Source organism: Panthera pardus, unplaced genomic scaffold, assembly GCF_024362965.1.
Source record: "Panthera pardus isolate Hobbes unplaced genomic scaffold, ASM2436296v1 HiC_scaffold_20, whole genome shotgun sequence".
Lineage (NCBI taxonomy): Eukaryota > Metazoa > Chordata > Mammalia > Carnivora > Felidae > Panthera > Panthera pardus.
The window spans coordinates 40,170,979-40,195,330 of NW_026526766.1; the positions used below are offsets into that span (position 1 = coordinate 40,170,979).

The following is a 24,352-nucleotide window of genomic DNA, read 5'->3' on the forward strand; positions in this document are numbered from 1 at the left end:
GAAGAAGAAACAACAACAACAACAACAACAACAACATAATGAATTAAACTCATGGAAAACAAATTTCCTTAGTTTTGTCATGAAACTTGTAAAAGTACAAAGAAACCCAAAATACTACAACTATACTTGATCCGTGTGAATCATAAAATGTGAGACATGGAAATCTAGCCTAATTTCCTGGTTTTACAGAACACTCTAGGGTTGCTGAAATGTGAAAGAAGCATATTCTAACCACACAAGACTACTAAAGTCCAGCAAGCAGCAACCTTAGTAAAACATAACTTTGAATTCCAGAATTTAGGTAACAAAGATCAAAAATTTTAACTTTCAATAGAAAAACCATCTCGACTTCTGAAAAGTATGATCAAGACCCCAGTGGCTCTTTACTATCCTGCAAACAAATTGCCAATAATTGTCACGCTAGTTATGAGGATGTATTGCATTCCTTCATATCCAACAAATAATGTTTGCATCTTCCCTGTCAAAATTAAGATAAAATTAAATTTGTACCCTGTTTCCAGAAAATCCTATAAATTCTAGTAGTCTGATAATCCGTGCTGGTAAAAGGGAGAGCATCTGCAAGAAAAAAAAAAAATACAAGCATACTTATTTGTTAGTGTATCTAACTATAGAGAAATGTTCACCTCCAAACAACTTTAAGTTTTAATAATTCAGTTATATGAAAAACTAGATCCAACTTTAAACCACTGTACATATCTCAATCATCACATATTGCACATACAGTAATCACTACCTGTGAATTAATTTCATTTAGCGAAGAAAATGAACCTAAAAAATTTAAAAACAACACAAAATGAACAAACAAAACCCTGGCCTTTTCCAGACGCTCTAAAGAATACATGCTCTTTTTATGTCGAATGATGAAGCGGTGAGAAGGCACTCCCTCAGGGCCCACTTCCAAATAAGGTTTCTCTTAACCTCCTTTCCCAGAAAGCAAGTTTGCTGAACTCCATATAACATGTGCGCATCACCCAAAAGTGAATAGCACGGTCCTGCGGTCCCTTTCTAGAACCACCCTGAGGAGCAGTGGGGAGGCACAAGCCAGCCAGTGCAGGACTTCGAGCGGTGCACCTGTTAGTTCCCTTTGCTTGGAAGGAGAGATGGCCACATGCGCAATTCTGTACAGACTCACAGGCTGAAGCCAAAGAGTTAGCTGGACGTTCAAGGATTTGGAAGCAGTATCACTGGGAAATTAATGACAAAAAGGTCTAGGGAGGAGTACAGTCCTCTCTGAATGAGCAAAAAAAAAAAAGGGAAGATGTTTGTGTCCCATGTAAATGTTCACCAAAGCCTGACCTGAGCAGAGGAGGATTTTCATAACCAGATGAATAAGATGACCTGTTCTACAGAGACCAGTCAGCCTCTTTCTCCAGGCACCCCCATCATCGACCAATGGGCTCATGAACAAAGAGGCCATGGTGACATACATACTCACGTGTACTATTTCCTTTACCCCTTGACTTTCTCATCAATTCTAATCAAACCTTGACAAATATCAAAATCCCTAAATAATATATTACAATTTGACAATATCTACTCAAACTCTTTGTCTCCCTCACAGCATCATAATCGCTCCTCAAGGTATATCACTGCTGCCTCACCTATTTCCAATTCCAGAGCCACCATTGCTAAAGTAACAGTATTTCTGATGTGAAAATGGAACGAGATTCCAAGCTCCTTCTTACCAAAACTGTTACTAACCCATTCAAGTGCTGCACGCTTCCCCTATTGTACAATCCAAAACGACTCTGAGCATGTGCAGAACATTACCACACATACTGGCCAAAGTCGCCACTGGGTCACAACACAGAAAAATGGATCGCACTCTAGCTACTTGTCAACCAAACCCAGGTAGAGGTTCACGCGCAGGAGAGAAGGTGCTGAACATCTTAGGTTCTTTTACAAAGGCTTCTGGTGGCTTTATAATTATTTACTTACCAAATTAAAGGCACCTATTCCAAGCTTGACACCCCCTTCAAACTCATAGAAGAACTGCTGCTCAACTTTGTTCTTCTGAATTACATGCAGGATAGAAAGACATTCTCTAGATTGAAGAAAAAATGTTATTGCGTAAGTTTACTAGGACTCTGCAAATTCACGTTAAGTCAGCTTTCCCACTTATGCACGATAAAGTAATTGTCATTAACCGAAATACTAGACAACTTTTAAATGGAGGCAGCTGTGCTGAGTTTAACCTGAAGGCCACTTGGGGAATAGTCATTAAGGAAAAACGGACACACCCATTTCTACACTGTTTATCAGGACCCATCTTTCTGGGCTGAAAGCAAGACAGAGATGGAATGTGAGCGAGCATGACTCCAGAGCCACAGGACCACAGGGCTGTGACCTCACAGCTCTCCAGCAATATTGCACGGAAGCCTTCCTAGATGTGCTCCATCCCTCGGCTGCTGTGCGCACTTCAGCAACCCTACTTTCCACCGAAGGACTGAGATGCTACCGCCAAAAAGATGTGAATTTCAGTGTGATCACCATGATCTCAGACCAAATAAATTCTAGAGCTTGCCAGTAGGAAGACTGAGGAAGGACAGCAAGTTCCATCAAAATTGCACATCTGTCTTTTTTTCCTATTCCGTCCAAGCAAATCTTTTAGGTTTCTCATATTAATTTCTTTTCTATGCACTTCCCCCCTCCCTTTCACATGTTCAAAAGGCAAATACTTAATCCGAGAAGTGCAAATTAAAACAATGATAGGGGCGCCTGGGTGGCTCAGTCGGTTAAGCGTCCGACTTCGGCTCGGGTCATGATCTCACAGTCCGTGAGTTCGAGCCCCGCATCGGGCTCTGTGCTGACAGCTCAGAGCCTGGAGCCTGCTTCCGATTCTGTGTCTCCCCCTCTCTCTGACCCTCCCCTGTTCATGCTCTGTCTCTCTCTGTCTCAAAAAAAATAAATAAACATTAAAAAAAAATTTTTTTTTAAATGAAACAATGATAAAGATGTAAAAGTTGGTAATGAACAGGAATTGCTTACCAAATTGACAAATAAATTTTTAAAAGGTAGTAAGAAATAACCAGATATTATGTATCACCTTGTGTGATGTAACTATGAAGCATACAACTTCCTTCATTTATGATATATTCTAGCCAAATTTATTTAACTGGAATCCAGTAAGCCTACAGATCTCATTTCCAGTTTACAGGAAATAAAAGGAACTAGAAGGCTGTGGAGTGAATTAGTTATGTACCCCTCCCCCCACCTCACCTCCAAATTCCTATGTTGAAGCTCTATGCCCCAGTGTGAGGATATTTGAAGACAGGAATTTTTAGGAGGTCTAAAAATCCTTAATTAAAGGATGGGGTCCTAGTCTGGTAAGACTGGTGGTCATAGAAGAAAAAGAAGAGAGAGGTTATATCTCTCTTGGCCATGTGAGGGCCAAGAGAGAAGATGGCCTGGCTGTCTGGCCTGCAAGCCAGAAAGAGAGCTCTCTCCAGAATCAGATCATGCTGGCACCCTGATCTTGGACTTCCAACCTCCAGAACTTCAAGAAAATAAAATTCTATTGTTTAAGCCACCCAGTCTGTGGCATTTTGTTCTGGCAGCCTGAGCTGACTAAGACAAAGAACAACCTGAATGGAAACTCGAAAAAGCCATCAAACAAATCCATGGGACATTCTGCAGGACAAGTGGCTTGGGCTTTTCAACAACCATCATGAATAGAAAGACTGTTCCAGAATAAAAGAGACGTAATGGACATAAACACAGTATGCAGTAGACAGTCGTGGGTTGCATCCTGATACAGACACACCAGCAGTAAAAGAAATTTGGGGCCAACTAGTAAAATGTGAAGGTAGATAATTACACGAAATGAAGATTTATTGACATCGAAAAGTAAAAGAGAAGGTTATGGGGCACCTCGCTGGCTCAGTCATAAGACTGTGCAACTCTTGATCTCAAGGTCATGAGTTCAAGCCACACACTGGGTATAGAGATTACTTAAATATATAAAGCTTTTTAAAAAAAGGAAAAAGCAGGTTACAAAAGAGTACGCACATTAAAAAATACATTTAAAAGATAAAAAAATAAAAAGTACATATATCTTTACATTTGTATAGGAAAAATTCTGAAAGAATACATACTAACATACTAGCAGCCATTATTACTGGTGAAAAGAATATGGGGTGTGTGTGTTAATATTTGTTCATCTACATTCTCCCATTTTCCTCAATATGTATTCTGCTTTTGTGATAATAAAGCACTATTTTAATTTTTTTTTAATGGAAAACCAGTGTTGGCAAAGACAAAAACAAATAGACATATTCATCTGCTTTGGTAAAAGGTGGTTATAGTACAGAGATTGGCAAGCTATTGGAACCTAAGCATGCCCATTCATGCATTTTTTGTCTATGGCTGCTTATACTCTACAGTCTTAGAATTGAGTAGTTACAACAGAGATCTTAGGACTCTCAAGCCTAACATATTTACCATCTAGCCCTTTTAGAAAAAGTTTGTCGACCTAATTATTTTTCAGAATGATTTTGCAATATAAATCAAAAATCTTAAACACATGCATACCTTTGACCCAATAAATCCAATTTTATTCTAAGGAAATAGCATGGATACACACAAAACTTTACCTATAAGGAGAGATACTGTATTACTATTTATAATGAAAATGTATAAACAAACTAAATAGGCAAAAACAGAAAATGAATTAAGAAGACAGTCACATGAGTGTATATCTTTATACATACACACATATGGTATACCCACATAATGGTATGCTATATAGCCATTAAAATCCACGATGAACTAAAAATATTTAATGACCTAATATTTTGTGACATGAAGTAAAAGAGGAAATTTCAAAATGACAGGAAGCATATAATTTCATTATATAAGAATATAATTATAAGCTCAGGCACATGCGTTAAAAACTCAAACATCAAAATATAGGTAGGATGGCAAGAGGCAGAAACAATGGTCAGAGTTCTTTTCTTCTTTGATAATAATATAAATGTTGTATTTTCTGATAATAGATGCTTGTTACAAAATTTCCAAATACGTGGAGAAGGTGTGAGTGCCTCCACATGACTATCCCGCAGAGAGATGGTCACTGTTAACAGCCTGGTACATAACCTTCTAGGAAGTTTTATGTGTTAGTGAGAATGCGATATTTAAAAACCACAAATGGGATCATATAGCATATACGTTATATAGGTTATATTGCTGATTTTCCATGAAAATGCATGAGAGCTACCTTATTTTTTAACAAGAGCATATTATTCTATTCTATGGAATAACTTATTTAACCAGATTCTTATTGTTAAACATTTGTTTCCAAATTTTCCATATTATAAACAGTGCTGCTAAAAGTGTGCTTATACATTCATTAAGTACTTTTCCTACATCAAGCATCATAACTATAGTTAATCTATCACAACTGTCCTTAGGATAAATCCTTAGAAAAGGGACTTCTGAGATCAAAGGCAATACACTTTCTTAATTTTGATACATACTGTCAAACATCCTCCAAAAAAATTGTATCAACTTAGACTCCCACCAACTTATGAGCTCCTCACACTGTCATCTGCCCTGAGTCTTTGGATCACATTTCCATTGGCATATTTTATTGTGGTATAGTTTGCCCTGACGAAAATTTAAACATCTATTTGGTCAAGTCAGTCTTTTATGGTTCCTGATTTTATGTCACACTCAGAAAAGCTTCTGAAATTGACATCATGTATCTACTGATATGATGCACTACAAAGGACACACTATCACTTACATGGTATTCTTGCCATAAATGCAAAATCTGCATTTAATCATAAGAAATATTAGATAAGTCCCCACTGAAAGATGTTCTACAAAATAACTGCCCAGTATCCTTCAAAAATATCAAGGTCATAAAAATAAAGACAGACTAAGGGACTCTTTCAGATTAAAAAAGACTAAAGAAACATAACAACTACATGCAACATCTCTGATCTCGGATTCAGTTCTAGACCAGAAAAAGGACACTGATAGGACAATTAGAGGAATCTGGGTAAATGTTAGTACCCATGTTAGTTTCCTGAATTTAATAATTATACTGCAGTTCTAAAAGATGTTAACATTTGTGGGGCGTCTGGGTGGCTCAGTCGGTTAAGCGTCCAACTTCGGTTCAGGTCATGATTTCAAGGTTTGTGGGTTCAAGCCACGTTTAGGGCTCTGTGCTGACAGCTCAGAGCCTGGAGCCTGCTTCAGATTCTGTGTCTCCCTCTCTCTCTGCCCCTCCCCTACTTGTGTTCTCTCTCTCTCTCTCTCTCTCTCTCTCTCTCTCAAAATTAAATACACATTAAAAAATGTTTTTCTTTAAAAAATATATTAACATTTGTGAATCTGAATGAAGAACACATAAAAATTCTTTGTAAAAATTCTGAAGTTATTTCAAAGTGAAAAAATTTTTAATAAAAGTTTAAAGGCTTTAGTGCTTTAGGACTACAAAAAATACTTTCCTATTTTCACTAGTACTCTTTTAAAAATATTTTAGGGGCACCTGGGTGGCTCAGTTGGTTAAACATCCGACTTCAGCTCAGGCCATGATCTCACAGTCTGTGAGTTCGAACCCCGCATCGGGCTCTGTGCTGACAGCTCAGGGCCTGGAGCCTGCTTCTGGTTCTGTCTCTCCCTCTCTCTCTGCCCCTCCCCAACTCATGCTCTCTCACTCCCTCAAAAATAAATAAACATCAACAAAAATTTTAAATATCCTTAAAATAATAAATAAATAAATAAATAAATAAGTAAGTAAATAAATAAATAAATAAAAATATTTTAATATTGGGGATCCTGGGTGGCTCAGTCAGTTAAGTGTCTAACTTCAACTCAGGTCTTGATCTCACAGCTCATGAATTTGAGCCCCACATTGGGCTCTATGCTGACAGCTCAGAGCCTGGAGCCTGCTTTAGATTCTGTGTCTCCCTCTCTCTCTGCCCCTCGCTGCTCATGCTCTGTCTCTCTTTCTCTCAAAAATAAACATTTAAAAAAATTTTAATATATCTTAATATTAAATTCACATGGAATTTATTTTTATATTTTTTTTCCAAAATGAAGAACCAATTTTCCCCAAACCATTTGTTAAAGTATTCATCTTTTCCCACTGTTTTGAAAGACATACATACATACATTCATATATATATGAATGTGCGTATATATATATATATATATGAATGTCACATATTTTCAATTCCCAGGTTAATGTCTGTGTATGCAAAAATACATGCATGCACACACACACATACACACACAGAGTCTGTTTCAAAACTCTATCTGTTCCATTCCATTGATATATATGTTTGTGCCATTTTAAGACTACTTGAATTGGGACACCTGGGTGACTCAGTCTGTTAAGCGTCCAACTTCAGCTCAGGTCATGATTTCGCTGTTTGTGGGTTCACGCCCCACATCAACCTCTGCTGACAGCTCAGAGCCTGGAACCTGCTTCAGATTCTGTGTCTCCCTCTGTCTCTGCCCTCCCCTGCTCATGTTCTGGCTCTGTCTCTCTCTCTCTCTCTCTCCCTCAAAACTAAACATTAAAAAACTATTTTTTTAAAAAGACTACTTGAATTCATTCAGTTTTTTAAGTTTTTATGACTAGAAAAGCAATTAGCTCTTTAACATTCTTTTGTATCATCTAAAAAGTATTTCAGGGGCGCCCGGGTGGCTCAGTCGGTTAAGTGTCCAACTTGGGCTCAGGTCATGATCTCGTGGTTCACGAGTTCGAGCCCCGCATCGGGCTGTGTGCTGACAGCTCGGAGCCTGGAGCCTGCTCCCTCTCCCTCTCTCTCTGACCCTCCCCCCCACATTCATGCTCTGTCTCTCTCTGTCTCAAAAATAAATAAACGTTAAAAAAAAGAATTAAAAAAAATAAAATTAAAAAAATAAAAATAAAAAATAAAAAGTATTTCAAGAGGAAAACTAAAAACAAAATGTCAATTCCCAAAATTTCTGCCCCACCTATACGATTTTGAATGGAATATAATTTTATTAAATCACTTTGTGTGAAAGTATCTCTTAAAACACTAAATCTTGGTTCTGCACTAATGGGGATCTGCTCCTAGTAATGACACACACACTAGCTTGTACTAGAATAACTGTCTCACAGATAACAATGATAAACTTTAGAATTTAAATATTTTTTAAGTTTATTTATTTTTGAAAGAAAGACAAAGAAAGTGAGCAGGGGAGGGGCAGAGATAGTGAGGGAGAGAGAATCCCAAACAGAGCCAGATACAGGGCTCAAACCCACAAATCGTGAGATCATAACCTGAGCCGAAACCAAGAGTCGGATGCTTAACCGACTGAGCCCCCAGGCGCCCCTTAAATATATATTTAAAATGTATTTTCAGGCACTGGAAAGTGAAAACAAAAAGTAGGAGAAAACTGGAGAAGAATTAGCCTTTGAAAGATGAGAACAATTCTCATATGGACTTCACGTTTACATGGCTAGTCAGCTGAAAGTACTCTCCAGTCCACTCAATATGGGGTGCCTACAACTGATACAGAAAGCCACACAGTCCTATTGCCTTAAAAAGTCAGAGTACAGAGTTCAAGACTGCCAGAGTGGCTGTGAGGCAATGGAAAAATTTTCAGATAGAGGAGAACCACACAGGAGGAAAAAACCAAGATCAAATTCTTGTTGGACCCATGAACTATTGGCATACTGGAGAGACTCCAAAGAAAAGCAAAAGCAAGAGCAAGACAGAAGAAATAAAGGAGCCATGACTTCAGGTGCTACCTTCTTGCAGAGAGTCAAGAGTTTGGAGTCTAAGTCTAGTCAAATTCATGATTCCTAGAACAAGTATCAGCACTCTTCCAAGAAGATAATAGAATCCAGAGTCTCTATAATGAATCAATACCTAGTGCACAATTTAAATACTGTTGTCAAGAGAAGACACAAAATGATATGACATATGGTCAAGAGAAAAAGCAAGCAATAAAAACTGACTCCAGGATGACCCAGAGAGCCAATCCAAAAAAACAAAAAACAAAAAACCATACTTTTCAATAAACAGTACCACAGTGACTTGTTGAACAAAATCAGACTGACTAATATGTGTAATTGGACCTTAAAAGAAGAGGAAAACAGTGAAAATGGAGCATAAAAAAATATTTGTAGAAATAATGGCCACAATTTCTCAAAGCACACTTAAACACGTTGCAAACTACTGAGAACCAAAGGCACAAGAGTCTTCAAAGCAGTCAGAAGAAATGATACATTACAGACAGGGACTGGTAATACATACAACAGCTGACTTCTGATCAGAAACAACAGAGGCCATAATACAATGGACTGACAGTTTAAAAGTGGTGAAAGAAGAAAAAAGAAAACCTTGTAACCCAGAATACTGTACTAAGCAAAAATAGCCTTCAAAAATGAAGACGTTTTCAGATAAATGAAAATGGAGAGAATTATTGAAAGCAGACATGTACTACAAGAAATATTAAAAGGAATTCTTCAGTCCAAAAGTATACAGAAACGAATGAAGAATACCAAAAATGGTAACTATATATATGAGTAAATAGAAAAATCTGTAAGATATCATAGTTTAAAGAAAAAGTGTGACACTGCATCGTGAGGTTTATAATATATGTAAGTGTACTATCATAAGAATAGTATAAAAGACAAGTGGCAAATGAAATTATACTTCCACAAAGTTCTTATGTTTTATGGGCAACAGTGCAATATTAACTCTAAGTTGACCGTTGTAAGGTAAGAAGGATTTTATAATCACTAGAGCAACCTTTAAAAAATTAAAGAGGGCTATAGCTAAGAAAACAATAGAGGGGTTGATTACACTGGAATATATATTTTTAAATTTTTATGAAAGCAAAGAAAGGCAAAAAAGAACTGGGAAAACCAAATAAGGCAAGAGGAAAAAAAAAAAATGGTAGCCACAAGTACAAACATATCATTTGTTACATTGAGTAAAAAAGCAAGATCCAGCTACAAGCCTCTATAAGAAATGCAATTTAAATATTAAAACAGATAGGCTTAAAATAAAAGAATATATGACATGTAAACACTAATTATTAAAAAAAGCATGAATAAATACATTAATATCAGATGAAACAGACTTCAAGACAAGAAATAATCATAAGGAGTTAAGTAGAGACATTTCATAACAATTAAGAGTTTAAGGGGTGCCTGGGTGGCTCATCGGTTAAGCATCTGACTTCAGCTCAGCTCATGATCTCACAGCTCGTGGGTTCAAGCGCCGCATCAGGCTCTGTGCTGACAGCTTGGAGCCTAGAGCCTGCTTCGGATTCTGTGTCTCCATCACTCTCTCTGCCCGCCCCCCTCTCAAAAACAAATAGACATTGGGGCGCCTGGGTGGCTCAGTCAGTTGAGCGTCCGACTTCGGCTCAGGTCACGATCTCGCGGTCCATGAGTTCGAGCCCCGCGTCAGGCTCTGTGCTGAGTGCTCAGAGCATGGAGCCTGTTTCAGATTCTGTGTCTCCCTCTCTCTCTGACCCTCCCCGTTCATGCTCTGTCTCTCTCTGTCTCAAAAATAAATAAACGTTAAAAAAAAAAAAATTTAAAAAAAAAAAAAAAAGAAAAACAAATAGACATTAAAAAAAAAATTTGAAGTTTAATTCATTAGAAAGACAAAACAATTAAAACACACATCAATCTAATAACCAAGGTTCTAAACACTGACAGAACTAACAAGAGAAATGGGTGACTCCAGAATCAAAGTTGGAGATTTTTACTCCATGAACAAATGATAGAACAACTAGATAAAAGTCAGTAAGGATACAGAACATATGAACAACACTATGGCCCACCTCCATTGACTATTTAAATCACTGCAGAAAACTTTACCAAGCAGGGCACTGCTCTAGTCTGGACCAAAGACATACCTGTAATTTTAAATCTATAAATTGATTTTAGGAGAGAGAAACTAAGATTATGTAATTAGAAATTGTGTTAGTAGCACTTTTTTTTTCAGCTATTTTTCTCAAAATTGTATTTAAACTTAAACTCTGTTGTCCTATAGCACTGAATACATACTCAGTAAGCCAAAAAATCAAGTGCATTTTCACCAACACCAAATAAAAAAAAAACCTAGTCGTACTTAATGAGAATTTTTTAAAGTACAAAGGGGACATAGTATAAGAATCATTTAAAAATGAGATCTTAAAAAAATAAATAAATAAATAAATAAATAAATAAATAAATAAATAAATAATGAGATCTTAATTTTTAACTTACTTATATATTTGGTAACTTGTCCTAATTTTCAGTCCACCTTTGATGAAGTTGATCATATTTTCATCCTGAAAACAATTCAATGAAGTAATTAGATCACTTAGCAAAAGATTCTTACACTGTCCTCACATCTGGGTATTTGTTTGATTAGAACAAAACCCTCCCTATCTTTTGAGGACATAATCTTTAAATTGAAACATTCCTCTTGCGGGGCGCCTGGGTGGCTCAGTCGGTGAGCGGCTGACTTCGGCTCAGGTCATGATCTCACGGTCCGTGAGTTCAAGCCCCGCGTCGGGCTCTGTGCTGACAGCTCGGAGCCTGGAGCCTGTTTCGGATTCTGTGTCTCCCTCTCTCTGACCCTCCCCCGTTCATGCTCTGTCTCTGTCTCAAAAATAAATAAACGTTAAAAAAAAAATTTTTTTAAAAAGAAACATTCCTCTTGCTTTACATTTGAAATGCTTTTCTGTAATTGGTCTTCCACGTTAGATGGCAATAAAAAGAAAACATTTCAAAAATCTTTGCAACACTTCAAATAAGTAATTAAGGAAGTAATCCTTAGCAATTAGGGGCAAAATAAGTTAGTTCAAATCTACTGTAATAAACATCATCTACTGTGCAATTTTCTTCTGGGCTCAACAGAATCCAAACGGCTGATTTAAGGGGTATGCCTTAAGGGCCAACTTTCCAATCCATCATACTCCAGTAAATGGAATGATGGTTCTTCTTTGGCAGGGTACTTTAGCATTCAATCTGTTTAACATTGTAAATTTCACTAATACATATTTCCAAAACAAAAATTATTGATCTGGATTCTAAACTGATTGGCACTAATATGCAATTTTGTTTGGTGGGAAAAAAAATCACTTTACTTCTCCTTGCCTCATGGTCATCAACCATAAAATTGAGGCAGGGGCCTAAATGAATGTCATCTTCAGGGTCAACATTCCAGGATTCTAAGAGAATCTCTTAACAAATTATATCCAAAACTGCTTAAAGGAAGTTAGTCAACAGATGGAGCTACTGGAGACAGTTCCCATGTTTCCCATTTCCGTGGACGATGTTTTCCTAGCCTATTGATAATGGAAAGCTGCTCTGGTATTGATTCACTGTGCACTTCAGCATCCTTCCGAAGCAAGAGAAAAACTTATTTTAGTATATAAGTTTCGTTAATTATTAAACCTTTGACATTCAAATTATTATAAGCACTGATAAGTACAAAATTCACCATGCAACATAAATGTTCATCTTCTCATTTTAAGGAGCCTTAAGCTTACACAAGTTCCAATACTGGCCAGGAAAGAATTTCTCAAACCACTTTAAAATCTGCCTCCGATAATAATATTTCATTTCATGATTCACCAAAAACATTGACTGAATGCCTGTTTTACACCTGCCATCTGAATGCAAAACCAGTCAAGAGCAATAAAAGGCGCTAAGGGCTAGAGTCAGGCACCTGGGCAGAGATATGCACAGGAGGTCATGAGAGCACAAAGTAGGGGAGGGGGGCATGGAGAGGCCCATAAAATTTCCTGAAAGCAACAGGCGCTTAAGGCACAAAAAATGATTAGGATGGGGCCAGAGGAAGGAAGGCAAACCAGATGTGAGCTTCGCAAGCAAAGGGAAACTGAAGTAGAAAGGCAAGGAGGCGTTAAAGATCATGGCGTGTACTTGGCCATCTGTGTTTACGTCACCCAGCGCTGCTGCAGAAGCTACTGCAAAGACCGCAAAACCAAGGAGTAACAAAGCTACCTCTACCCATGCCACTCAGTATGCGTCATACATACCTGCCAACAGCATCTGAGCACATGGTAAGGGGGGGGGGGGGGGGGCATAGGGAATTTGCGAGAAGACACCAGTTTAGTTTGAAACCTCCCCCACTTCTGATATTCTGATACGGAACCACTGCCACAGTCGGTGAGAGCTACGAGATGCTAAAGCAGAGAGATGACAAGGTGAGATTCTCGTCTCTGAGAGGGGACGCGGCTGCACAATGGACAATGAGCTGAGGATAAGAGAAATTAGAGCCAGAGGGTCGCTAGGTTGCCATGCAGTCTAGAGGAAAGCTGACGAACACGCCCACTAGAACAATCAGAGAAGGAAAAGGAAGCATCGTAAGAGAAGCATGACCATTAAACTGGATATGGAGGCATGAGGAGGAGGGAAGAGGCCTGCATATCTGCCGGATGTTTAGTTACAAGTCCCCACAAATAAAATAAGCCTGCAACTCCCAGATTTGATTGGCAAATCCCCATTTGGAAACAATCAGAAAAACTGGGGACCTCCGTGACCAGCATTATGTTCACTGAAGCAGTAAGAATGCAGTTTTCAACCAGCCTTCAGAATACGTAGGGTTTTAGAAAACAGGGTCATAGACCAGACTGATTCAATTTTACTAAACCAGAACCCAACTTAAGGGGTAAGCCTCCAGGAAGAGAAAGGAGAGAGAGGAAAGGGGAGGGGAGGGGAGGGGAGGAGAGGAGAGGAAAGAGAAAGAGAAAGGGAAGGGAAGAGAAAGGGAAGGGAAGAGAAAGGGAAGAGGGAGGGGAGGAAAGGGAAGAGGGAGGGGAGGAAAGGGAAGAGAAAGGGAAGAGAAGAGAAAGGGAAGGGGTGGGGAGGGGAGGGGAGGGGAGGGATGGGAGGGGAGGGGAGGGGAGGGGAGGGGTGGGGGAGGGGAGGGAAGGGAGGGAAGGGAAGGGAAGAGAAAGGGAAAAGGGAGGGGAGGGGAGGGAAGGGAGGGAAGGGAAGGGAAGGGAAGGGAAGGGAAGGGAAGGGAAGGGAAGGGAAGGGAAGGGAAGGGAAGGGAAGGGAAGGGAAGGGAAGGGAAGGGAAGGGAAATGGAAGGGAAGGGAAGGGAAGGGAAGGGAAGGGAAGGGAAGGGAAGGGAAAGGGAAGAGAAAGGGAAGGGAAGGGAAGAGAAAGGGAAGAGAGAGGGGAGGGGAGGGGAGGGGAGGGGAGGGGAGGGGATGGGAGGGGAGGGGAGGGGAGGGAAGGGAAGGGAAGGGAAGGGAAGGGGAAGGGAAGGGAAGGGAAGGGAAGGGAAAGGGAAAGGGAAAGGGAAAGGGAAAGGGAAAGGGAAAGGGAAAGGGAAAGGGAAGAGAAAGGGAAGAGAAAGGGAAGAGAAAGGGAAGAGAAAGGGAAGAGAAAGGGAAGAGAAAGGGAAGAGAAAGGGAAGGGGAGGGGAGGGGAGGGGAGGGAAAAAAAGAAAAGCAACTCTTAATACAATGTAAAACATTGTAATTGAGTAAGATTTTCAATTTTACAATTGCATTTCTTCCCCCTTATAATGTTGACCCCACCTCTACCCCACTGTATCCATCACTGCCACCCATGGTGCCATGAGGTTAAATCCAAGCGGTGGAAAATAAAATGTTAGGCAAGGTACTGGCTGTAACAGTTCTTAGAGATAAAATTAAAATGTCGCAAAAGAAAGGTATTCATTGTTTGGTTTAGAACTTTTTAAATCTACTCTTCCATAGGAAGAAATAAAAGTAAGAAAGGGGAATGAGAATAGAAAGGGGAAAAATAAAATCCAAAGTTATATATGAAAAGCCTAGCGCTCAGTGCATGCATACCTGAGCTTTGCTGAAGCAGCTGGTGTAAAGAAGGGAATGGCCAAGGATGAAGATGTGTCTTCTGCCCAGGCCATCCCGCGTGTAGCCCTCACCATTAGGAAAAGCAAAGACGGATAATCTCACGCTTCTCATCTAGAGAAGCAACCAGAAAGTAGGTGTGGTGGTTGCAAAACAGTTTCTTTACAAGGCAGTGGTTCCCAACAGACTGAAATTCAAAACAGACTCTAAGGGCATTTGTGTAGGAACAAAGCTCCCTGGGGTCTTTTTTCAGCCCAAGTTTATCAGAACGGCAAGTATCTTCTGTTACAACTCTGAGTCAAAAGAACTGAAGCACTGACATAGAATGAGCCACATTTTTTCTATGTAGTGCTGGCAGGCTTCCCCAGAAATACTGATTCTAAGCCAAACATTCATTACCTGCACAAACGTGAGTGCTGCTTTCTGTAGGAGACACTCGGCATAACAGATTTCGGCATGCATTTCCTCTATTAAAAACAAATAAAATTATATTAAGGAAAATCCTATGTCCACAGTCACTGCTCTGAGATTTCAGAAAAGACTGATAGATCAATGAACCCAAGGGAGACACAAAAATCTAGCTTGTTCTGGTACTTCCACAAAAGGAGGGTGATGACCTCAGTTCTCAGACCCTCAGCAAGATTTTTCTAGAATGTGTAAAATGATTTAAGGAAGTCATCTTTGGCCCCATTCAAATAGAACTCCAACGAGTCAGGCACTTGGTGCCAGAGCCCCAAACTCAGCTCACAACAGGAAACCAAAGTTTAAAAGCACTTAAAAAGAAAATTATTTAACACTAACACGTAAATTTAACACAGTTATAAAGATTGAAAAAACAATCTTCTGTTTGTGAATCCTAGCTTCCAAATACGAAGGTATGATAGTCATGGTGATGATCAGACACATTATTACCTTAAAGAGAGAGCGCAATTCTCTGGAGTTCTGCAAAAAAGTACGGCCCTGAGTGCCAAGTCATGACGTGATATAAAAAGAGTCAGCGTCAGCACCACGTCAGGCTATTTTGATCATGGAGAGATCTAGCACAGGAACAAGGCACTCACAAAAAGGACTGTGTAAAGCTATGCATATCCCAGGGACAGATGGAGTGCCCCAAAACACATGGCCCATCTTCCTAAACAATACCTTGTACTTGCAGAGATTAGGGTAGGAGAGAAACCTTTGCGTTTTGGGGTAAACAAAATCAGCAGCTTCCTGTTTTATCCATGGGATGCAAATTGGCATTTTACTTAAGGAAACGAGCTTGGCGTATTTAACAGCCTGGGCTAGGGGAAAGGTTCTGCCGTGTACTAGGTATCCCTCCTCTTCCTGGTGGTCATCCCTCCTCTCCCTGCGGGTCATCCCTCCTTTCCCTGCCAATCATCCCTCCTCATCTCCGGTCAGCTCACCTCTCCCTCGGGTCATCCCTCCTCTCCCTGCCGGTCATCCCTCCTCTCCCTGCGGGTCATCCCTCCTCTCCCTGCCGGTCATCCCTCCTCTCCCTGCTGGTCATCCCTCCTCTCCCTCGGGTCATCCCTCCTCTCCCTGCGGGTCATCCCTCCTCTCCCTGCCGGTCATCCCTCCTCTCCCTCGGGTCATCCCTCCTCTCCCTGCCGGTCATCCCTCCTCATCTCCGGTCAGCTCACCTCTCCCTCGGGTCATCCCTCCTCTCTCTGCTGGTCATCCCGCCCACCCCCCGTCCATTACCTCATTTATAAAGTCCAGCTCATAATGTCTCTACTTCACAGCTGAAGAATCAAGTGAGGTGCTGCAAGCAGAGCTCACTATTCAGAGTAAGCGTTCCATTTTTGTTTGCTACTTTCGCTAGGATTACTACCCTTGGCCCTCTGGATTTACTCAGCATTCAGAGGAATAAAAGCAGTCTTCAATTTTTACAGTCACCTGAATTTCCTCTTCTTTCTATGTACATTTGTAACAAAGTGGGAACAGTTTGGAATTTCCCACTTTGAAAGCCTACTCAGTACCCCAGATTGCTGGCTTGGGCATGTGCGGGGAAGGCCCGGTGAGAGCACAAGGTGTGTAAAGGCAGGAGTGTGAAATGAGTCCGGAAAGGTAAGTCGGGGCTGAATTATGGACAACCTTAAGCGTCAGAGGCTGGGCTTGATTCAGTAGGCAACGCTGAGTCCGTGCAGAGGTATGAGCATCCAAAGGATTAGATGTATCAGGGTGAAGTTAAAAATGGACAAATCTAAGAGCAGCTCAAGGACATAATGAGAAGACAGAGCTGAAAGGTCAAGAAAATTTGAACTCTGTAGACTATACGTAAGTATCCTTCATGTTAAATCCCTTTCCCATCCTAAGTACTGCATGTACATATCTATTTTCAAAGGAAATCTGAAAAACATTCAGGGCAATACGCCAGGCACGAGAGAAGAATGGGTGTGTTCCATGTTAAACCCACGAAAAGTTTAATTAAATATACTGACTCCTGCAGACAACCAGCCACTGAAGGATGTAAATGAAAATTACCAAGAGGAAAAACAAATCACATACTAAAGCTACAATGTTTTGACATGCCTCCTTGAACACAAAGTCTGTTTGGGTTGCAGTGACAGCCAAACTCATTAGGAATAAAATGCAACTTAATTTATAAAAGTCTTGTTCCTTCACTCTGTTTGATTTATATTCCTCAGTTCTCAAAATTAACCATTTGGCATTTATGAGTAGGTACCTTACCAGAACATCTCTGAATCATAAACTCCTTAGTCTACTGAAGGAAATATCTTCAGCCTGCATTAAAATGTTAATTAAACATGGCTTTGGATGTACAAGTCTAAATTAACCTGTTTTTCAGAATATGCTATAGTCACAAGCTCGTTTATTTTTATTATTTTCTAATTAAGACTTTATTCTTTAAAGCAGTGTTTGATTCACAGAAAAACTGAAGGGAAGGTACAGAAATTTCCCATGTATCCCTTGCCCCATGCATGCATTACCTCCCCCGTTATCAACATCCCCCACCAGAGTGGTACAATTGATGAACCTCCATTCACACATCATAATTACCCAAAGTCCACAGTTTACATTAGAGCTCATTCTTGGTGTTGTACATTCTATGGGTGTGGACAAATGTATAAAGGCATGTACCCATCATCATGATATCATACAAAGTTTTTTCACTGCCCTAAAAATCCTCTGTGCTCCATCTACCTATTCATCCCTACACCCCATCCCCAGGCAACCACTGATCTTTTCACTGTCTCTACAGTTTTGCCTTTTCTAGAATGTTATATGCTTGCAATCATCCAGCACGTAGCCCTTTCAGATTGGCGTCTTTCACTTAGTAATATGTATTTAAAGTTGCTCTATGTCTTTCTGTGCCTTGATAGTTCATTTCTTTTTAGCACTAATTAGTCGTCCATTTGTCTACATGCACCACAGTTTATTTAGCCATTCACCTACTGAAAGACATCTTGGTTGCTTACAAGTCTTGGCAATTACAAATAAAGATGCTGTAAACATCTACGTGCAGATTTTTGTGCTGGTCCTAAGTCTTCAGCTCCGTTGTGTAAATATTGAGGAGACTGATTACTGGTTTGTAAGGCCAAACAAAGCACGTACAGTTTTGTAAGAAATTGCCAAACTGTCTCCCCTAAAGTAGCTATACAATTTTGCATTCTCATCAACCATGGTGTTTTTGATGTTTCAGATTATGGACATTCTAATAGGTGTATAGTAGCATCTTCTCGTTTATTTTTTTAATAATTAGGAAGAAGTAACCTCCTACCTTATTCCAGATTTTCTGAAGTGTCATGTCAAAGACATTATAAAAAGGTAAGAACGCAGCACCATCTATTTTCAAGATGTCTCTCTCAGCCATACATGAACACTCTGTTCCCTTTACTACAAGCCTACAAGAAAATGTGTGAGGTACAACGGAAAGAGCTGTGGCTTACAGAAAGGCAGGTGGAACCTCGCTCCGCTAGGTGGGTAATCTTGAGCCATTAACCCAACTATTAACAGTGGTCACTCCTGCAGGGTGAGTTATGGTGGGAAAGAGAAAAAGATACTCCATTTACTTTACATTATATGCTTAAGTATTGAATTTTAGGAGTATGATCACGTTTTAACCTTCCCAAGACAGGGAAACATTAATCTTTTAAATGAGTCTCACCTTCAGTCAGCTGTTCCAATGAGCCCCTAGAAAGAAGACTTGAGAACGATTCCACAACTGTGCATTTTTTCCTGTATCTGTGGAGAAAAAGTAGAAGGGCGGTGGGAAATAGAAAGAAAAAATAATAATAAATCAGGCCGAGTTCACTTTCATCGGACATTCATTTCAGTCTCAGTCATACCAAAGAGTTACCAAGGAGGAACTGCAAACCTCAAACTCTAAACCCTAAAGGGCAGAGAGCACCCTTTTCAACACTGTGTACCCGGCACCCAGCCCTGAGCTGATCTCCTGTGGGCACTCCATCCACACTTACTGGACACGTGAGTGGACAAACTCGCACAACACAATGAACACTAGCCCTGCTAAGCACCTGCACGATGCTGAAATCGGTATTTCTCTGGTAAGAGGCACCCACAGGTTAAGAATCGACTTAGAGTGTGATATTGGGAAACTCTTCATTTGCAGGGTTGCAACATAATTACATGAGGATATAGTTTCACATTAAGTGTCACCAGTGCTGGTTAACAGCTGTTGCTGGGGTCTTGCTATACACACAGAGCAAAGATTAAAATAAAACTGAAAGTCCATCTCATTTTCACCAACCAGAAGTGTCCAGGTATGTCCTTTTAGACAAATAAAACTCTCCCTTCCGAACAGGCAGCATCCGCCCATATAAAAAAAGAGAGTTCCTTGCTTGGCCTGGCTTGGCAGGCAGGAGCTGAATTCGTCTGCGCCACGGAGACCCTTGGGAGATGCTTGCTGTGACTGAAGTTACCAATGGGGAAAAAAAAAAAAGGCGGGGGGGGACCCGTGGAGGCAAAGATGCCAACTGCTTGGCCAAACAAGAATCTCCTATAATTCCCAACAGGAACTTTCAACTCTATTAGATACAACTACGTGAGGCCAGGAGGCTTGGAAGTACAAGTCCCTTACTACAATTGTGGCCACCTCCAAACAGAGCTTTCCATCAGAGTGTGACACTCACTCTGTCACACAGACATAAAGGTTTGTAGTTGCATCTCAAGTATTTAATTACTCGGTTCATACTTTTGGCAGGTCTGTAACGCATCCTTCATGGCAGAAATGCCATTTTGGATGTCCTGTTGCTCGAAGGTCAGGACGGCCTGCAACACCACAATAGTACTGTAGCCCAAGGCATGGTACATACTCTCCTTAGCCCTGGGGGGCAAAAAAAAAAAAAAAGGAATTAATATGTTTCAATGCAGTTTAAGAGCATTCAGGTCTTGTCTGATACTGACCAGAAGAAATCCTAGTAAAAACATATCATGACTTGTATAGCGATAAATTTTACTCCTTCACCATAATCACTGAAATAATATAGACTGTGAAAGACACGTCCCAAAAAAAAAAAACAAACTCAAGTATCAAGGACTTTGCAAATTACGCCCATGCAGGCAACACTGAATGTTCCAGGTTGAAGCAGAAGCTGACAATTGTTTTTCCCCATTTCAGCACAAGGGGGCAGCCTGCGGACTCTTTTAGTAGAAAACATTTCAAAGCAAATCAATTTTTCCCAAACACCGGGAATCTACTTCCTATCTTTAGTGCTGACAGAAGTACTAAAATACAAGCCACTGGAAATGTATTTTGGGACAGAGAGATTCTGATACATTTTTTGAAAGATAAAGACCCATTTTTAAAACCGGTTCATCTCCACTCCCAGCTGGAGGCCAAAGGGAAGCAAGACTTTTGCAATAAATTAGGTTGGCCACAAAGGGCCCAGACAAAAGTACATTCTAGACTTCGTATGTAATCTAATCCCATTATCCACAGTTCCTGAATAAAGTTCTTAATAATTCAAATTACTAAATTATCAGGAAGAACTGCTTAGACTCTTACGGGCATTAATTAGTCTTAAGGTATGACACATCCCAGACTCTCAGACTGTGAAAACCTTACCATCTCTTTTCTCAAAACTTCTCATTGTGTTATTTACAAGACTCAATTAGTTATTTACAAGACTTGAAATATTAATGCGCAGTTTTGTTTTTAATTCAAATATAATCCACCACAGCCCGCTACTATGCAAAATAAACACAAGCCACATTCTTCTTTTCCCTCATGGAAATACTCTAAACATCCTTTGGTAATTTGCAGTTTGTCCTGAATAGCAAGGTCACTGGCTGTTCAAAAGACCACAAAGGGTAACAGCAGCCCAAAGTTAATCATTTATTGTGGTCTTAAACCTCGCATTTTATTTATTTTTTTTTTAATTTTTTTTTAATGTTTATTTTATTTTTGAGACAGGGAGAGACAGCATGAACAGGGGAGGGTCAGAGAGAGGGAGACACAGAATCTGAAACAGGCTCCAGGCTCTGAGCTGTCAGCACACAGCCTGACGCGGGGCTCGAACTCGTGGACCACGAGATCATGACCTGAGCCGAAGTCGGATGCTTAACCGACTGAGCCATCCAGGCGCCCCAAACCTCGCATTTTAAACCAAAAGCTCCAAGAGGGAAAAAAAAAAGTATGCAAGTGGGAAAACCTATGTTTAACAGTGAAACATGCATCAAGATGAGAGAATCTTGACTAAATAAAATACTCAATCACTTCTTGTCATTCCATGTTACCACCAGCTGGGGTGTCTGAGGCAGAGGAGAGTGGGGTCTTGTGTGAATAAAAAGTGAAGGAGACAGGCAGGCAGGCAGGCTGAGAGAGGAGAGACAAACAGAAAAAGGTAGGCAGGCAAAGAGGAGGAAGACCAGGAAGCAGAGACAGAAGATGGACAGAGAAAGAAGTCTGAGGGTCTGGGAAGGACAGAGGGAAACGAGGCAGGAGACAGGCAGGGTGGACAGTGTTGGAGACAACACTGGGCCATTTTCTCGGGCTGTAGCATCTCTTTTATCCTCTGGTCCTAACCCCTGAAATACTATGTGATCACAGCTCTTCTACATCTTAATAGAACTACCACACCAGCTTCTCGGGAGGTAATTTCATTTTCTTTATTGAAGTAGGTAGTGACACACAATGTCATTTTAGTTTTAGGTGTGCGATATAGCGATTCGGCAATTCTACACATTATGCAACACTCACCATAATGAGTGTAGGAGGACTGAAGGTCCATGATCAGAATCACATTACTCTACCGACCAAAGAAAGGAGATTTCCGCTGTTGTACCCGAGCAACCTTCTAGAAAACTGTTATTAGAAGGTCTAAGTTTCATCCAAGTTAAGTGTTGCGTTTGAAGGCACAAGGTATGATTACTCCTGTCCAGCTACAGTCACGCTGTGGAGTTGGGCACAGTGCTCAAGGTGACACCTAGTAAACGGGCTAAGCACAGGTTTTGCTGCCACATTTGAACAATTAACAGGTATTATCAACTGAAATTAAACTGCTTAACTTATTTATCACATAAATAGGGAGTCCAAATAACATTTTTTATTATCTTAAATTTCTTTTAAAGAAAAGTTTTTAACATTTGAGATTAGTATATTCTAATTTTTCCCATCCCCATTTCAAAGGGAACTTCTGTCAAAGGTATTTAAGCTTTAGAGGCATATCCATTAAAGTATCTCACTGGAAAGAGCAAAATGAAACTCCACAAAACTATATGAGACGACAATATTTGAACACATAGAAATTAAAATATGAGAATCAGAAACTTTCTACTGATTAAATTTGGAAAAAAACAGATTTTTTTTTTAACTGGATATTAAAACTGACCAAAAGTAAGGCGTCTCAACCAAATTAGCTTAGAAATATTCAGGTGGCAATGCAGATATGCTGCCTGACAAGCACTATATCAAAGACTCATCAGAAACGTCTGTAAAAATGTATTTTATCTAAAAGAAATTAAGTTAATTACCATGGTCGAAGCAACTCTAAGGCATCCGTGAATTTGTTACTCAGAAATAAGTTCAATGCCACTGAACATTCTTCTAGGCCACACTTGAGATCCACCTTCACTGATGTTGACCTAAGGATCAAGAAAAAAATACATAGCATTTCAATAGCTTTTACTATTAGAAGTTGTTGCGGGTGTGTGTGTGTGTGTGTGTGTGTACCCTTTGGAGAAAGAAAGACTGGGATTCTAACCCTTCTGAAACCTTCTAAAGCCTTCCTTATCTGTAAAATGGGAATACCACCACCTTCGTGAAAATGTCATGAGGATGGAATAAATCAACAAATAAGGCTGATAGCCCTCACAAAGACCACAAGGGTGGGAACTACCTTGATTCATAGGACAGGGAAAGTTATTATGTTTTAGTTTGATTATGCAGGGGGAAAAAATGTGCTTCAGTGGAAAACTGATTATCATCTAGACCGTAGAAGAGACTCCTTCAGATTGCTTTTGATTCTATAGGAACTGTCTTGCAACTCTGCACATTGTATTTTCTTTTTTAGTTTTTTTTTTCAATGTTTATTTTATTTCAGAGAGAGAGAGAGAGAGAGAGAGAGGACGAGTGCATGCACGCAAGCAGGGGAGGGGCAGAGAGAGAGGGAAACACAATCCGAAGCAGGCTCCAAGCTCCAAGCTGTCACCAAAGAGCCGGATGTGGGGCTCAAACCCACAAACCACGAGATCATGACCTAAGACTAAGTCGGATGCTTAACCGACTGAACCACCCAGGCCCTTTGTGTTTTCTTTTTTAATTTGAGTATAGTCAACACACAATGTTACATTAGTTTCAGGTATACAACACTGTGATTCAACTTCTCTATAGTTATGCTAACTGCTCACAAGTGTAGCTACCAGCTGTCACCATACAATGCTATTATAATATCATAAACTATATTCCCTATGCTGTGCCTTTTATGCCCATGACTTATTTGTTCCCTAAGTGGAAGCCTGTACCTCCCACTCTCTTTCACCCATTTTGCCCGTTCACCCATGCCCCTTCCCTCTAGCCAACCATTAGTTTGTTTTCTTTATTTATGAGTCTGAATCTGCATTTTTTTTGTTTATTCACTTGTTTTTTAGACTCCACATGTAAGTGAACTCATGATATTTGTCTTTCTCAATCTGATTTATTGCACTTAACATTATACCCTCCAGGTCTATCTGTGTTGTTGGAAATGGCAAGATCTCAACCTTTTTATGGCTGAGTAATATTCCATAGTACATATATACACCATCTTCTTTATCCATTAATCTGTGGACACTTAGGCTGCTTCCATATGTTGGCTATGGTAAATAATGCTGCAATAAACATAGGGGTGCATATACCTTTTTGAATTAGTGTTTTCGTTTTCTTTAGGTAAATACCCAGTAGTGAATCATATGGTATTTCTACTTTCACTTTTTTGAGGAACTTCCATACTGTTTTCCACAGTGGCTATACCGTTTTACATTCCCAGCAACAATGCACAAGGGTTCCCGTTTCTCCATATCCTGGCCAACACTTACTATTTCTTCTCCCCACCCCCCCCCCCCCGCCACC

At 40.0% G+C, this 24,352-nt stretch overlaps 1 protein-coding gene and 1 long non-coding RNA gene across 2 annotated transcripts in view; both read right to left on the bottom strand.

The window, feature by feature from the left end:
* TTC39B (tetratricopeptide repeat domain 39B) overlaps positions 1–24,352 on the bottom strand; it is a 129,978-nt gene that overhangs the window by 35,770 nt on the left and 69,856 nt on the right. Inside the window, 7 exon segments of the mRNA XM_019415453.2 lie at positions 511–576; positions 1,960–2,065; positions 11,231–11,295; positions 15,217–15,284; positions 18,950–19,026; positions 19,997–20,128; positions 22,777–22,887. Of these exon segments, the coding sequence (XP_019270998.2) occupies positions 511–576; positions 1,960–2,065; positions 11,231–11,295; positions 15,217–15,284; positions 18,950–19,026; positions 19,997–20,128; positions 22,777–22,887 (625 nt within the window).
* On the bottom strand, positions 21,127–22,377 carry LOC109247087 (uncharacterized). Its single transcript, XR_002071566.2, has 2 exons — positions 21,397–22,377; positions 21,127–21,156 (listed from the first exon to the last, which is right to left on the bottom strand). It is a non-coding gene; the product is annotated as an uncharacterized LOC109247087 (long non-coding RNA).